This window comes from Urtica dioica, chromosome 11 (assembly GCF_054948205.1).
Source record: "Urtica dioica subsp. dioica isolate 48M chromosome 11, U.dioica_male_clone48M_v1_H2, whole genome shotgun sequence".
Taxonomy (NCBI): domain Eukaryota; kingdom Viridiplantae; phylum Streptophyta; class Magnoliopsida; order Rosales; family Urticaceae; genus Urtica; species Urtica dioica.
In genome coordinates this window covers 13,383,063-13,399,970 of record NC_142766.1, presented here as the reverse complement: position 1 = coordinate 13,399,970, position 16,908 = coordinate 13,383,063, and the positions used below count along the sequence as shown (strand labels likewise).

At 36.9% G+C, this 16,908-nt stretch overlaps 2 protein-coding genes across 2 annotated transcripts; both read right to left on the bottom strand.

Moving 5' to 3' along the window:
- Positions 1 to 2,863: 2,863 nt before the first annotated feature.
- On the bottom strand, positions 2,864 to 3,761 carry LOC149381388 (plant/protein (Protein of unknown function, DUF538)). Its single transcript, XM_089601738.1, has one exon. It carries the CDS (start codon positions 3,633 to 3,635, stop codon positions 3,069 to 3,071), a length of 567 nt encoding a protein of 188 aa, XP_089457864.1. The 5' UTR covers positions 3,636 to 3,761; the 3' UTR covers positions 2,864 to 3,068.
- A 5,461-nt stretch (positions 3,762 to 9,222) lies between these two features.
- On the bottom strand, positions 9,223 to 14,237 carry LOC149381387 (Metallopeptidase M24 family protein). The gene is made up of 14 exons (XM_089629751.1): positions 13,891 to 14,237; positions 12,857 to 12,931; positions 12,515 to 12,778; positions 12,343 to 12,435; positions 12,025 to 12,231; positions 11,813 to 11,916; positions 11,532 to 11,598; positions 11,332 to 11,439; positions 11,141 to 11,233; positions 10,259 to 10,349; positions 10,080 to 10,150; positions 9,869 to 9,924; positions 9,666 to 9,726; positions 9,223 to 9,558 (listed from the first exon to the last, which is right to left on the bottom strand). Exons 1-14 carry the CDS (start codon positions 13,936 to 13,938, stop codon positions 9,442 to 9,444), a joined length of 1,455 nt encoding a protein of 484 aa, XP_089485877.1. The 5' UTR covers positions 13,939 to 14,237; the 3' UTR covers positions 9,223 to 9,441.
- Between the last annotated feature and the right edge of the window lie 2,671 nt (positions 14,238 to 16,908).

The window sequence follows — 16,908 nt, the reverse complement described above, 5'->3', positions numbered from 1 at the left end:
TGACGAAATTATACCCTCTGTTTAACTAAAATGACGAAATTATACCCTGAAATAGACAACAGTGTCACGAATATTCTTTTTATTGACTTTTCATTGACGTTGACTATAATATTTATATATAAAGACCAATTATCTTTATTCATTCGCGCCATATATGTAATTTACTTAAAAACTAAAAAAATAAACAACAATCTCTTAATCGTGAAGAACACAGAAAGAGGCAAAGAGGTAAACATCGATAGTTGATAGTCATCAAAATCGCATATTCGAACAGAGAATCCAGGATTTAGAGTTACCATTCGAACACGGAATGAAGTCATTTCTTAGGAGGTATGAGTTTTATTATTTAATTTCAATTTAAGGCTATTTTTATTTCAAAATTGAGAATTTGGAAGTTAGGGCACTGATTTAGATTTGATTTGATTTTTCTTATATAAGAGTTAATATCAATGAAATGGAGATTTGTGACGCTGTTATTCATTTCAGGGTATAATTTCGTCATTTTAGTTAAACAGAGGGTAAAATTTCATCATTTTAGTTAAACAGAAGGTATGAACTCGACATTTTTGAAAACCGAGGGTTAAACTCGACATTTCACTAAAACACAGGGTATAAATGTGTTATTTTCCCTTTTTTTATTTTTTTTTTAAGGCAGCTTTGCTGCAGTTTTGATTTTTTTTATTTTTTTTTTATTTTTTAAACAAGCTATTTACGTTAGCAAATATATAAAGTTCTTTACCTTTTATCTCGAACGAGGGGAGATTAGGTTTATTTTTTTTATTTATTTTAAACAAGCTATTTACGTTAGCAAATATATAAAGTTTCTTAAGTTATCATTTTAAATTATTAAAATGATACAAATCAAGGATCACTTTGCCCAAAAGTTTAATTTAAGGATCAAAATGCCAGTCACATCATAGCGGCTTATTGTCCTTGAAACATGATTTATATTACAAGAAATACAAGTTCAATGCTCGTCTATTAAACTAAAGAGGATAACCATATACTTTATAAATTAAACAAATCTCTGATCTATCTCCTCATAAAATCTAAAAAAATGTATAACTAGTGATCTAGACCTCTATTTTTAACAAATTTGGTACCAAAATACAAATATGAAATATGTCGATAAAACAATTACTGTGACACCGGGCGAAGACTTAAATTTTCGACGTGGTATATTTAAAATAAATAAAAAAAACTATTTTTAATATAAAAATTCAACTGCATGTGAATTTTAAAAGATAAAGAAACTAGTCATTTATTTAATTTTTAAAATTTGTCTCTGTTCTTTATTAAAACCCTCACGTTAAACTTTTACGCACTTAACCTCTTACATCAGTCAATCCATGTTTATCTGTATATTTGTGTTACATTATATCAAATATAAATCTAGTATAAAAATGTAAATCTTAGCTACAACAAAAAAAGTATAAAAATGTAATCTTAGCAACAACAAAAAAAAGTATAAAAATGTAAATTAACAAATCAGGTAACGAAAGATTAAAAATGGTGTCAGAAAAAGCCGCCTATTTTTTATATATATTTCTAGCATTAATTATATGAGATTGTAGTAGGGTAATTTATTATCAAATAATCCATAATCGGTTCTAATTATATTTCCTCATATATATAGAATTACATTAATAAAAGTTATTGAGAAATTGCTCAATTTACCACCAATTTTATAATATTTTTTTATTTACCTCCAAAAGACTAATTTGACTCAAAATGCTAACATGTTGACATCTATTTTTGTCCTTCACTATTAGATGTCAACATTACATAGATGTCGATTAGTAAAGCATGCTTAGAAATGACAACTAACAAGCAGTTAAAAAGAAAATGTCAAAATAACTAGTAAAGCATGCTTAGAAATGTAGTCGTAAATCCAATCCTCAAATGTACACATAAGTATCGCCCATTCTTCTTACAAATATTCTTAAAGATTGATTAAAACAGTAATACATAATTTTACATGAACTTTTCAGATCAAGTCCTTATAGATTCCCTAGATTCGATTAAATGAAACTAAAAGTACCTATAGATTGCTTTAACTTCATCACCAAACTTTGCTTTGTATGTGTGAACTATGTAGTATTAACTTTTTTCCTCTATCCTTACAAAAAAAAAAAAACCTCTAGTTACTTAAACGGCAAATCTTGTTGTGAACAGTCGATTGCATTGCATTTATTAAAAGTTATAGCTTTGCTTGTTCACCTAAACATAAAATGATGATCAATGATCTTGGATTTTGTGTATAGTATGAAATGAACACCTCTTTTCAGATCTCTTATGTTAAATGGGTGACCTACCACCAATAGATTGAATACCATATTTTTACACGTCGTCAAATAATCAGCCAGAAGATTCATCACAGAACAAAACTCAGTTTTATTTTAAAGGTAAATAAAAAGGAGATATTTTTGGTGCATTATCCTTGTTTAGGCTTTCTTTTTTTTGTTTCAAGTACAGTGTCGGATCGGTTGTCGGTGTTGCATTAAATTTTGGTAGTTAAGCCATTACTCCAAGATTTAAAATATCAATATCTCATAACCAGAGACAGACAGATAAACATTTTTGGGTTTCACATTTCAAGATTCAGCTGCTACTTGATGATCCTAGACTACGCCACTATAATGACTAATCTTATCAGCCTAAAAATGGATAGTATTTAGCAATTAAATGATGGTCAACGAATCTAAGCAAATTATCACACTTCTAGCAATAGTTTACTTTTGCACTTAACCTAAATTTATTCTATTAAAAAAAACATTAATCCTAAATTTTCAGCTAAGATCATTTAAAAAAAAAATCAATCTTTAAATAAAGTAAAATGTAACTAATGTGGAAGTTGTTCACGTGAGAAACTCTAATTTCTTTTTATTTTATTTTATCATAAGTAAAACACCAGTAATAAAAAAAAAAAAAGACTCACAGAACATTTTTTTTCATTATAAAAAAAAAAAAAAAAACACATAGATCATGACAACAACACGCTTTCTCTTCTTTCTTTCCTCATTTCTTCTTCAAAAAAAAAAAAGAAAAAAAAAAAACAGAGAGAGAATCTAAACTTCCTTAACCTCGACCACATTAGTAGTCCCATTCACAGCCTCTTTCCCTTTCGCCGCGGTGTCCTTGGGCTCTTCCTCCTCCTTAACGGGCTGGGCTTGGGCTTCTTCTTTCTTGTTGGGCTGGGCTTCCTCTTCAACGATAAAAGCGGACACCGGAAACTGCCGGGAAAGCCCGGTCGGAGTCTTGAAGGTGATCTTCGCGGCGGCGTCGGAGGGCGGCGCGTCGACGGAGATCTCGTTGAGCGTGATCCAAATGAGGAGCTCCTTCGCCTTGACACCTGTGAGCTTCTTGATCCTGTTGGGCTCCGCGATGGCCGTGACCTCCGTGGCGTACGACACGTTCTTGGAGATCTTCTCGAACTTGTGAGTTATGGCCTTCTTTTGCTTGAGCCACACGAAACCGGTCTCCCTCACGATCCCGCACTCCTCGATCTCCCTCATCGGAAGGAGACCGTTGGGGAGTCCGACTTCCCTCAGAAGCTCCTGAGACTTCTCTTTGCACTTCTCGTGACCGTAGTACACCTCAGCCTTTGCCTTCAGCTCCTCCGTCACTATCGACATCTTCTCTGAGAATTCGATGCTTTTGGATTTGGAATTTGGAATTTGGAATTTGGAATCGGAATGAGAGTTTTTGTATTTGTTTTTGGTTTTGGTGAGAGGGAATGAGACTTTGGATCCGTTTTTATACAAATGGATTTTCAGTCTCGCCCATGGCACTTCCTGATAATTACCGAATCGCCATCGCAATGAAAATGAAAGACACACGCTAGCTCATATAAATTTAAATGACTTCTTCACTTTTGATGTTACACAATTTACGTAGTTTTTTTTTTTTTTTTTTTTAATTGAGTTTATTATTTTGTTTTTCTTAAATCTAATAATAGGAAATTAATATTCGCGGGGTTTAACTGGTTAAACAGAAGATCAACATGTAGGTTTATTTATTAATGATTGAATCTGAATAAAGAAATGGATTTATGTGGTATTTAACGGATTGTTGTTGACATTCTTAAGATTTAGTGACAATGAAGCCACTTGTAATGAAATGCTATCATTAAGTGTCGAGACAAGTGTGTAGGTGTGCAAAAGAGACCCCCGAAATTGATGTGAGCTTCTTTTGTTAGGAATTATCTTCTGCTCAACAAACTCTCTTTTGCTTAATTTAATAGATGTGTTATTAATTCGGGTTTTATCTTTTTTATTTTATTTTTCTATTACGTTTTTTTTTTACTGATTAATTACATTTTTCTTCTCTTTAACTTTGACGCAATTAACGATTTAACTCTTGCTATCTGAAAATTTACAGAATAATTATATTTGTTGACATATAAAATTACAAAATCAGATTTATAAAATTAATCGCGCGAAGGAAAAAATATATAATTAATGGATAGAATAAGGATTAATTTCATTTTTGCCCTCTGAACTTTTTGACGAACCATAGACTTTATCCCACTTTATTTTTCGTTAAAAACGTTTACCATCAACTTGTTAGTTTTTCATAACTCATCATTCCGTCAAATTTTTAACAGAATTTGACACATGTCAACATGTAAATGGGTTTGAAAATAAATTTAATAATATATGTTAATTTTAATAGTTAATCAATATCTCTCTCTCTCTCTCTCTCTCTCTCTCTCTCTCTCTCTCTCTCTCTCTCTCTCTCTCTCTCCAGAAAACAAAATATTAAAACCCTAGTATTGTATTTTTTTTCATTTTAATTTTTTTTTTCCAAAGAGGATTCTACTTTGTTTTTCCCGGTTCGACATCCATAGACTTCGATTTCTTTTCGCTTCGATTTTGCGATTATATATTATATAAGTTTTATATTATATTAAATATATTTACAATTAAATATATTATATATACTAAATATATATTATATATTATATATTATATTATTTATATTATATTAAATATTACCAGTTTTACGATTTTACGAATTTTATGGTTTTACAATTAATATAATACTTTGTTGTTAAATATATTATATTAAAAAAAATATTATTTTTACGATTTTATCCTTAATTTTTGGATAAATCCGTTAAATATTTGACGGAAGCATGAATTTTAAAAAAAACTAATAAATTGATGGTAAACGATTATAACGAAAAACAAAATGGGATAATGCTTGTAGATCGTCAAAAAGTTCAAGGAACAAAAATTAAATTAATCCTTAGAATAATTAAGTTCAATTATTACAGTTACTTAACGCTTTCCATCCACGTGTCAGAAAAATGCCACGTAATATCAAATACAGCATGGAGTAGGGTGGGTGTGTAACCGTAACAAAACGCTTGGCAAAGTGGTAAATTAATGAAGTAGGTATGGGCTTAATCGTCGTACCAAAGTGTATTAATGAATACAGGTGTAGAATTTATGGTCAAATTCAAGGGAAAGCGGTGGGGGCTGCCGGCCCTTGACCTATGAAAATCCGCCACGTGGCGCGTAAGTTGGGAACTATATAACCTCTATTAATTGTGGGCAAACTAATTGTTTTTGTCACTCCCCAACTATTACCTATCTACAAATAGTTAGAGCCCTATGATATTCAATTTCTCTCGCATCCCGTACAAAGACAATTCGGGATTCATGTTTTATTATCATCAAATCATATAATAACTTCGTACCTTTCTTTGTAAAAGTAACTTAGCCATATTATATAGCTGTGTAATGTAGAAAAGACGTTACTTTGCATTCAAGAAATAAGGTTGGAGACATAAATGTGATCGTTCTACGCGGTTAAAGAAGTTAAATGTGAAATAAATAAAAATAATTTATTAATTGATTTTCATTTTCGTTGAAGAAATAAGGTAGATGCCATAAGTGTACGGGCCAAACGCGTATTACTTGATTTTTATTATCCAAAAATTAAAAATAAATAGATAAACTAACCCTTTTATTTTTATAAAGGTAAATTATTATCACACCGAATTTCATGTTTTAGTTGGATGATTTTGGGTCATGAATCCAAGGCAGGACTCTAGAATAAAAAGAAGCAAATATTAAACATTTGCTTTAAACAAATAAGTATATTTTTATCATTATGAATTTATGACCTAATCACATGAACTGACCTGCATTCATGAAACAATGGAAGATGATGGCTGATGGTCGAAAATCACATCGTTGAGCGTTCAAAGCGGTTCACAACTGAAACCGCCACAACTAAACCTATTTAATGGGTTTGCACATTCGCATTCCAAAAATTGACTTTAAAAAGTGTCCATATACTTGGAGTCTAATCTATATATTAGTTAATTAGAATCGCAGCTTTATTTTGAATTTTTTTTTCTTTTCATATTTTATTTCTTCAATTATATTATCACATTTTTTATTTATTTTTATTATAATGTGCCATGATTATAAATAATATAACTCTAGAGGGACATTGGAATAGAGTAGACACGCATTCCATGACGCATTTCTTGTTAAATATAGCGAAAATAACACACATATATGTAGCAAAAAATACAAATATTAAGCCATTTAAATTCAGTTTTTTTGTTTTTAATATATAAAGGGTTTTTTTTTTGGGTAATAGTTCATTTAAGTTCAGCTGCTGTAATAGTTTGATACACAATGTATCCACTTTGATAAACAAGAAACATCGTTGTGAAATCTAAAAGATTTGAGGGTGAGTGTATAGGCCGCTTTATTCTTCTCACTAAAACTAAAACATGCTATTTGTGGAGCCAAAACGGTTCCTACTACCGAAGTGGGGACATTATCGCTTCTTTTACTAGATTTTGTTGGTGCGTTGCTTACGTGGCAACTTATTAATTAAATTAGTTTTACACTTTTGCTCTTATTTAACTCGCAGAAACCGAATAGGGAAGTTTTCAAATTTGAAATTTGAAATTTGAAATTTCCTGCAGATTTTGAAAATTAATAGCCCATTTATTGTTATGTTTTTGGAAGTTTCTAGCGTTGACTTTAGGTAATTAGTATCTATTTTCGTGGTTAAACTCTGTAAATATATTCTTCATTTATTGATATTATTTTGTCTTCCATATATTCATAATTTTCAGAATTTTCGTGCTCAAAATATTTCCAGAATTATTTTTTCAGTTCAAATATACTATAAATATACTGTAAATAAGCTTCTTATTTACAATGAATATACTGTAAATATGTTTTGTATTTACAATGAATATACTGTAAATATGCTTCTTATTTACACGAATATACTGTAAATATGTTTTCTATGAACAGCAACCAAAAAAAAAACTGTTCTTCTTATTTAATTATATGTCTGTCTCTTCCTACGCGGACCTCGGAGGTCACCGGCAGCGATGGTGACTTAACCGCCATCAAAATGGCGGCGTGAATCTCCAAAATCGGCTTGATGCTCAAACATGACCGTCCTCCAATTGTCGATTATCCTTTCGGCGCCAGAGAAGAAGATCGTCACTGCTTAGATCGCACGGCCTCAACGAGATCACGGCAAAGATCGGATAGTCGATGGACTCGGGCTGGAGACTTCTTCAAGACTTCATGCCTTGGATCTCCTCCGGCCGGCGGGCCTCCAAGTCGCCACGCTCCTCCGCCGCCGTGCCCTAGGTCGCCGCGAAATCCCGACCTAGAACCTAGGTCACGCCCTAGGTTGTCGCACGCCTCATCCTCGCTCGCTCGCGGCTTGGATCTTGGATCGGCCCGTGGTCGTTCAACAACGCTCGTGGACGCTCGGATCTGCGCTTCCCAGCCATCGCCGGTCGCGATCTCCTTCGCGCGCGCTCTCCGACGGTCCGACGCGACTCGATCTCCGCCATCGTCGGTCGCGGCTTCCCTCGCGTGCGTCGCCAGCCACTCCAGCTTGACCCGGTCGAGGATCTCCTTCTCAGGCGCGGCTCGAGCACCAGCCTCCATCTGCGATGGACTCGTCTTCGAGGTCTGCAGAAATCGCTCCAACAGATTCGTGAGAGGATATTATCGTTTGGGGTTCTTCTTCTTTGTTTTTTTTATGGAAATTAATGTGGGCGGTTGTGTGTGAACGCATCTACACGGTTTTAATTACTTCCTAGATTTTCTAGAGCATTAATAACGAAATATTTGAGCTGATTAATAACGAAACTGGGCGGGAAAAAGAAAAGGGTAGTCTAGTCAAATTTTGGCTGTTAATAAATCATCCGGGCTATTTACCACTTATTTACAGAACGTTGGTTAAAAATAAATTGACTATTTTCAGGAGGCTACTTAGCTTAATTACCCTAATAATTTTTCCCCCTTGAATTTCAAAGGGAAGCCTTGACAGATATGCCTAATGAAGCTTGAGTGGTCTGTGACCGGTTTATTAAAAAAAAAATCTCAAGCATGCATCAACTAGAAATTTGAGTTTGTTATGTTGCTACAAATGTGTAACCTTTAACTTATTTTCCTTTTTAGCCCTTTTTTAAATCATGATTAAACTATATTTTTTTTTAGGCAATGTGACTTATTTTCCGTTCAAAACTATAATCGAATAATAACACAGCAGCAGCATGTGTAAGCTTCCAACGGACAAAAAAATGACAGTACACATTAAGTTTCGAACAATTTCATGCGTATTTCATAAATTTCTCAAAGGTTTATGGATAAGTATATCAAGGATAGTCTCACATCGACTGGGTATTACGATCCTGGACTCTTTATAAGACTTGTGGGTTACTCCTCTAATTACCAAGCTTGGTTTTAGATGGAACCCCACACCTTTAAGAAAGTATTGTAACATTTTGTCTATCAACAGTTGATTTCTTTTCTTCTTTATATGATATATATGGGCAATGAATGTGAACATTCGTGTATTAATTTCTTATTAGTTATAAGGAGATTGAGAATTAGATTATAGAGTTGTGGGAATTGATAACGTAAGAATGAGAAACTGAGAACGGCGTGAAAATTGAGATATTTGTGGGGGAAATAGTGTGAAGACAATAAGTAATTTCTTTTTAAGTCGGATATTCCAAATTGGCATAAAAAGATAACCGAAAATTAATTATGGTTGACTTTGTTGAGCTGATTCGCTGATACAGGAAACGGGCAAGAAATCTCTTTTCACATGGCTGCCATCAACGGTGGGAAAAAAAGGTATATCTTATACACTTTTTCAGAATATTACCGGCATCAAAACCTACTAATTGTGCATTAAAGCAAAGTTGCAATTTGAAGAAAGCAAAATCTATGAGCAATTTATTATTGAGAATTCTTTGAGCAAATTGTCTAACCACCCAAATGGCTTATTCAATGTAGCCAAAATTTTATGACAATAAATGAGCCAAATGTAAGAAAAAAAATTAAGGGAATGGAACATTGCTTCGCCAAAACGGTAGGCCGATTCTCGAAGAAGTATAGTACCAGTTTTCTCCGTCTTAAACATTCAAACAAAGCACTAAGAAGCAACTCTCATGTTGCTATGGTTCTCCGACCCGATTCCAATTCCGAGGCCAAAGTTATTTAGCAAGGATTCGATCTGTTTGACCTCTTTCGGAAGCGACCCGGTTAGTACCTGGAATCCAGAACACAAAGACATCACGTTTCTCGTGAGTACTAAATCCCATTTGGTCGAGAAGAATATAATAATATATTACTCATGGGCATGAAATTCGGGTTTACCTCGTATCCTGTTTCGGTTATGAGGACCTCATCCTCGATCCTTATCCCAATGCCTTGATACCTGTATTTTGCATTAACATATGTAATAAATGATGAGATTGACAGTGCAGGTATGGTGATAATATTGTTTCGGAGAAATATTTTGCTTTTATAAGAAACCCAGTTGAATTTGACGGAGAAGAAGTATTTATAAGCCAACAGACCTCTCTGGAACATCAAAACAAGATGGGATATAGATTCCAGGTTCAATTGTTATAACCTGCATGAAACAAATAAATCTTGTAAGAAATTAGAAAGCAAAGAGGAGCCAGAATTTTGGCACGCCGTGTGGTAATAATGCTTGCTTTTGTCATCTCCGGGATAGAGAATCTTGAACATTCATGGAAAAAGCTGATCAAAGAAAAAAGAACATACAACTCCCGGCTTCAAAGGGCGGTCGTAACTGATGGTGGAACAATCGTGTACATCCATTCCTAGGTAATGACCTGCATGGAAATTAAGAAATTGCGACCAAGCACAAAAACGATTCGGTGATTATAAGTAACACAACAAAGAGTCGAAGCTATCTCAAGAAGAATATGCAGAGACAGAACCTATAGAAGTTGGGTTCAGCCGATGATAAGTACTGTTTGATCTACTTTTCAAGATTCCCATCTCTTTGAGTCCTTTGCACAGCATTTCAACCTGCACAGGCATACAAGAGGTCAAAATCTGAACAATCTCTTGGGATGATGGTGTTTGAGGCTACAATATATCGTTCGATGGATGATAAAACGATGAGTCTTATTTGGTCCATGAAAAATGAAGAGTTAATTATGATAAGCAGCCAAAACCAAAGCCTGTACTACGTTGTTGATATCCAATGGCAATAATGATTGTTTTCTTGAAATTTCCATTTCAAGGGTTATTTTTATCATATTAAGTCCAACTTAGAGTGGAATCCAAATACATATATCCCAAGCAAACTTCTAAACTACCCAACTTGGTATGTTGCGTTCATCTTAGGACCGTAGGGGAGTTATATCAATGCTTTAAGATTCCATTGAAAGAGAGGTATGTCAAATAAAAGGGAATGGGAATTGATAATGGGTCCCTATGGTACCTTTCCTCGGGTTGTTCATCGTATTAACTAAGGTTGTTTATTATAATGGGAATCCATGCTCTATATCACCATAGGTACGTTGTTCCTTTTAACGTGTTGATGCTTTCCAGGAATTCTATAATGTTAGCTGTCGCTTTCATTTCTTTAATTGAGTTCCGGTTTATCAATTCATTCTTGTCAAGGGTGTTTCAGACAGATTAATATATTTATTTATATTATAATTTGAAGTTTCAAGTTCCATATAAAAAAGATCTGAAAGTCTGGTGGTTCTCCACCACGGAAATAAACACCTTCACATGTCTCCGATTTTTTTTTATTTTTTTATTTTATTTTACAAGCTTCAAAAAAGATATATAAAAAATCTATAACATACCGAATAGTTGTGTATTTGTCGCAAACTAGCTCCGGGCTTGCACAGCTTCAGACACTCCTTGTTTGTCTCAAGAATAAGTTCATAAAGTTCCTCCTGAAATATAGAGATGAGATATGTGCCGATCGATAAACAGAGAAGTGACGATAATGGAACCTTGATGATATTCCTCGAAAGCAACCAAATGTCCATACTTGAGGAGAAGAAAAGCTACCGCACGGAGGCCAAGTACGAGTAAGATCGCTGACATATCCATGTAACTCACACCCAACATCCATCAAAACAAGATTTCCGTCCTCGATCTGAGCATTTTATTTAATTTACGCGTCAAACAAGCCAACAATCAAAACTTTCAGTCATTTATTTAAATAAAGACTGCATTGTATGAGCTCACTTTCTGGTCATTTCGAGAGTAGTGTATGACGCTCCCATTAGACCCACCACCGACCACTGGGTTAAACCTGGAACGGGAAATAAAATAAATTAGAATTAAAAAGAGGAAGAAAAAAAAAGGCCGATAACTGTACTCTGTGAAAGGAGTTTCATTGTATATTAGTCCATTTCTAATTCCACAACATTGTTCGAATTATGAACGGAAGAACTGAGATGGAATTGATAGTCATTTCAAAAAATCCATTTCATTGATTAAATAAATAAATAAATCGAAAAACTTACGCCATTCTCTTGGCACCTCTTATTCTGCATTCATATTCAACTTTGGCTGACAGAATATTCTCATGAGGATGCATATTGGAGTGTAGCATTGTGTGCAAAACAGCCTACAGCAAAACCAAACGTATAAATTCAAAGCCAATTAATGAGAATAACTTCATAACGCAACAAAAATAAATGCGATGAGATGCAAAAGTTCGGATAGTTGAGAACACCTGACAACCGATCGACGCAGATTCCCTCATTAATTTGAGTTCGGCGGGTGACTTTATCAACCTTAACTCGTGGGTAATACTTGCGACGTCTTTGACTCTTCCGTCAGAAGAGGCTGTTTCAAAGGGCTCCAAACTCATGTACAATGGCGAGGCTGTTTGCATATTGTGGAACAACGAGAACGAGCTCCTTATCATTTCAGGCAAAATCTGCAGTCAGTGACGTTGAACACGAAATAAACACAATACACAACAAATCCCACTCCAATAGTTTCTTCCTTTCTTTATTCAAGTTGATGATACTTTCTAGATTCCACTCACCTCTTTTAACTTACGAATCGGGTATGCTCTATCAGCAGCGAATATCTCCGACGCCTCATCAACTCCGGCAGTTTTCCCTTGCCAAGTAATGTCCTAAACAAGAACAAAAAAAAAAAAAAAAAATGTATATTTACACGAGAAAAGCCAAAGTCAAGTCAAACGGCGTGTGTACATTGGTACTTGGTTCAGGCATGAACATGCATAGACCAAAGTCGTGGCTGAGAACCGCCACGCCGCCGGGCTGTTGGCAGCCGGTGATGTACGAATAATCGGCATCTTGACGGAACGTGTAAGGCACAACGTCGGTCATCATTTTCACGGGAGCGGCCGCGAGGATGGCCAAGCTCTTCTCCGGGAGAAGCTCCAGAAATTTTTTCCTTCTCAACGCATATTCTTCCGAGCTTATACCCGGTGTGATCTCGCCTTCTCTCAGTAACTGGAAAGGAATTAGAACCACTGTTATTAAATATATATAATTAATATTGTACAAGAAATTGGTTGAAAATTGCACAACCTCTGGGTGAGATGTGGGACTTGGTTGGCCGATATCGATGATCTTCTTGGTAGAATATGTACAACGTCCAGTAGCCTGTACAGTTAAATCCAAAATAATATTTAGTTTATGAGTGGCTATGAGAATTTTGTACGATCTAATTATAGCATATTCACATTGTTAAAATATGGAGAAAGTAACACATTGTAGAGCCACGGCTGTAACCATTTCCTATATTGAAGCACTTAGACTTTTAGAAATGGAGATAAGGAACTGCACATCTGAGACTGAGACATAGGCTTCCTTTTTTCTTCTTCTTTTGTATAAACGTACAAATAAATAATCAGTCATCCCGAATATTTCGAAATTTTCTGACTTCTGAGCGATAGTGGTCTGTAAACCCATTGACTAAATTTTCTAGCCAATAACGATTGAACAAACAAAAAAATCTATCCCAAAGGGACAATTATTCCTCTTGAGTAATCATAAGGCACAATGTGGAAGTAAAACTTGTTACAGGCAACTATATCAGGACAAATTCTACCTCCAACACAGCACAAGCTCGATCTTTTTTCAAGTCATTTTCTTTGCACATAATCTCTCATCATCACGTTCAAAATGAACCCATCTGGGTTCTTGATGAGACTAAAAACATGGAACGAGTAATCGACGTGAAGGAAATGAAAATTGGTTGAGAGCTCAAAAAGCCTGATTGTGACAGATATGATATTGATGAAACCAGTACGGGATTGTGTGAGACAGTCTTTGCCTGAATTAGTCAGATCTCTAGTACCAATAACCGAATTTCAGTCATGTGAATACGACCACACAATTACCAAAAAAGCTAAAAAAAATAAGTATCAGATAGATTAAACTCAAGAACATAAAATACGCTTCACATGAATTTTTTTAAAAAAAATTAATCACAAACAAGCTATACTCTTTAGAACAACTGAGAGATACGTAATCACTTCATAACTCGTGCTGAAACCAATCAAACCAAAACCACGTCAGTACAGACCGAGTATTCGTTCAAACTTGATTCGCATACGTACCTGCCTGAGACAAGCTCTCTGCGAAAGCTTTCTAAGAAGAATCTGCATTTTTGGCGTCTAGTCAAAGGCGCAATTACTCCAGAAGGTCGTTCCACGCAAGGACCCAGATGATTTATCAATGGGTTTTAGGGTTTATGACTTGATAGAACAGTGAGTTTGAAATGACTGAATCGTCCCTTGTTCCTTGAGCCTCAAGAATTTCGAGTTAGATTTGTATTTTAAAGATTATAACCGGTCGGTGCTCTTGAATCTTTGTTCGTATTGTTATAAGCTGACGAGTTTAGACCGGAAATGGTGTATAACCGCGAAAACCCAATGTATAAGGAGAGTGAATTAGGAATTTTGACGTATTTTATTTATTTATTTATTTATTTTGAAAATTGCTACGAGCAATCCATTAGATTAAGGGCGAAACACCCATGATTACATGAGAATAGCATCTTAGAATGAGGTGTACATCTCAAAGATGGGGAAGGAAGGGGTGACATCACCGGAGTTCGGTTCGGCCGAAGGGATTTTCGGGTCTCTCATTTACTCTTCACTGCCGTGCTTGTGTGGAGGAGAGTGAGGTTATTAGGGGCTGCCTTGAAACCTATGATGCGGCCTCCGGACAACTTGTTAATTTCTCTAAATCCGATATTAGTTTCGGGAAGGACGTGACGGAAGAGACTAAGCTCGATATCGCTTCGAATCTCGGGGTGTCTATCACGGATTGCCACATTCGCTACCTTGGTCTACCCACGCTCACCGGCAAGAGGAGAGTGGAGGTCTTCACGTTTATCCGAGAGCAAGTTTGGGCCAAACTTCAAGCGTGGAGAGGGATTTGGTTCTCGCAAGCGGGGCGCGAGGTGCTTATAAAGTCGGTTCTTCAAGCGATTCCGAGCTACGCGGCGAGTTGCTTCCGGCTCCCCAGAACTCTTATCTCCGCTATCCACAAAGCGGTGGCCAAATTTTGGTGGGGCAATAGCGGGGAGGAACGGAAAATCCATTGGTGCAAATGGGAGGAGCTCACTAGACATAAGAGCGAGGGGGGCTTGGTTTCCGCGACTTGGAGAAATTTAATCAAGCCCTTGTCGCCAAGTGTGTGTGGCGTCTTATCCGTCGGCGGAGCAGCCTCATTGATAGGGTTTTACGAGAGAGCTACTACCCGAATGGCAACCTTCTTGAGGCCTCGTGTCCCTCGTATGGCTCTAACCTATGACGCGGCCTAGTGTGGGGTAAATAAGTGATTCTTGAGGGATCGAGATGGAGAGTGGGAGATGGTGAATCGGTGTTTGTTGCGAAGGATAAGTGGATCCCCCGATCTTCTAACTTCTCGCTCATTGACCCCCCCCCCCCCCTTTATCCCCAATGATATGCGCGTGTCGGAGCTCAAAAACCACGACGGGAAGTTGAATGAAGCCTTGGTCCGAGACATGTTCGGGAGAGAGGATGCGGATGCGATTCCGGAAAGTAGAGGAGGGACGGGCGATGTTCTCTGTTGGCACTTTTCCGATGATGGCGAATATTTAGTGAGGAGTGGCTATTGGCGAGCGTGTATTTCTTTGGCGAGATCGGGTCCGTCTAACCCCTCGTCTTCGGCGACGTGGTGGAACGGACTTTGGAAGCTCTCGGCCCCCCCGAAGGTTAAACTCTTTATTTGGAGAGTTTGCAAATGATGGATCCCGGTGATGTCTCTCCTTCATCGGCGCAAAGTAGCCAACAATGCCCGATGCCCATTATGTCATGGAGGACCGAAAATGGTTCACCATGCTATGTGGGATTGTAGATGGGTGAAAAAAGTATGGGCGCTCACGAGTCTCGACGAGGTCATTAAAGACAACCAAGGGGAGGATGTGGTGGGAATCTTCATTAAAATTTCGGAAGCCATCGAGGTTAGTAACTTTGAATTTTTTATTGTCTTGATGTGGGAGATATGAAACCATAGAAACAAGGTTCTTTCCGGTACCACTAAGTGGTCTCCCGAGGCTCTCGTGGGATGGGTCGGAGGCTTTCTTGAGGCCTATAGAGAGGCGAACAAGCCCCGGAAAAGGGATGGCAGCAAGGGGTCGGTCTCGGTATGGCCTCCCCCGAACCCCGGGGTGTGGGCTATTAGTGTGGACGCGGCGGTTGATGCGACGGGCGGGCGCTATGGCTCCGGGTGTGTGATTCGAGACCACTGGGGGATGGTTTTGGCTTCGGAGATCGCGGCTAAATCTCTCGGGCTTTCACCGGAGCTTGCGGAGGCGACGGCCATACTTAGAGGGCTAGATCTTGCTAAAGACGTCATAATCTTTCTGAAGAAGCAGCGATAACAGCTCCATGTTTAGAGGTGTCATCCCTCTCTCCGGTTGGGTTTCTCGTTCAAAAAAACTACCCGGGGGGACTCAACCGTTCTCGGGCTCGGACGGGTGGTGGTGCACTCCGATTGCCTCCGGGTGGTTAATGCGATTAAGGGAAGAGACATCCCTCATACGGAGCTTGGCACTATAGTGGAAGACATCAAGGTTAGCTCGTATACTTTCTTGGATGCTACTTTTACTTTTCTTCCCCGCTCTTGTAACATGGTTGCTCATAACTTGGCTAAATATGCTCTTCTTGTTAATACGGAGGCTCGTTGGTCGGGGTGTGTCCTGCCTCGTGCCATCCGTGGTGTTCTTAATGATGTTGTCTCATTGTAACCACGGTTTTCATCCGTCATACGTGAAGGTGTTTATGTTATTTTCTCGTGGTGCCGCCCACTTTTCTTCAAAAAAAAAAATGGGGTGTACATCGGACTTAGTTCGAAACGAATCTAATCCTAAGTACAATTGATGGTTCATTTTGTACATTCTTTCGACAAAGAGAAGGATATATAACCCATAATAAATCCAACGCACATAAAGTTTTTTCAAAAAACCCATTATGATTGATGAAAAAATCCGATCAATCGCGATTTGATGACCATAGAGAAAATTGTCCTTAAATCCGTACATATTAACCCATTTTCATAAACATCTTAAGTCTTAAGTAGTGAGTGTGAAAATCATGTACACGCTA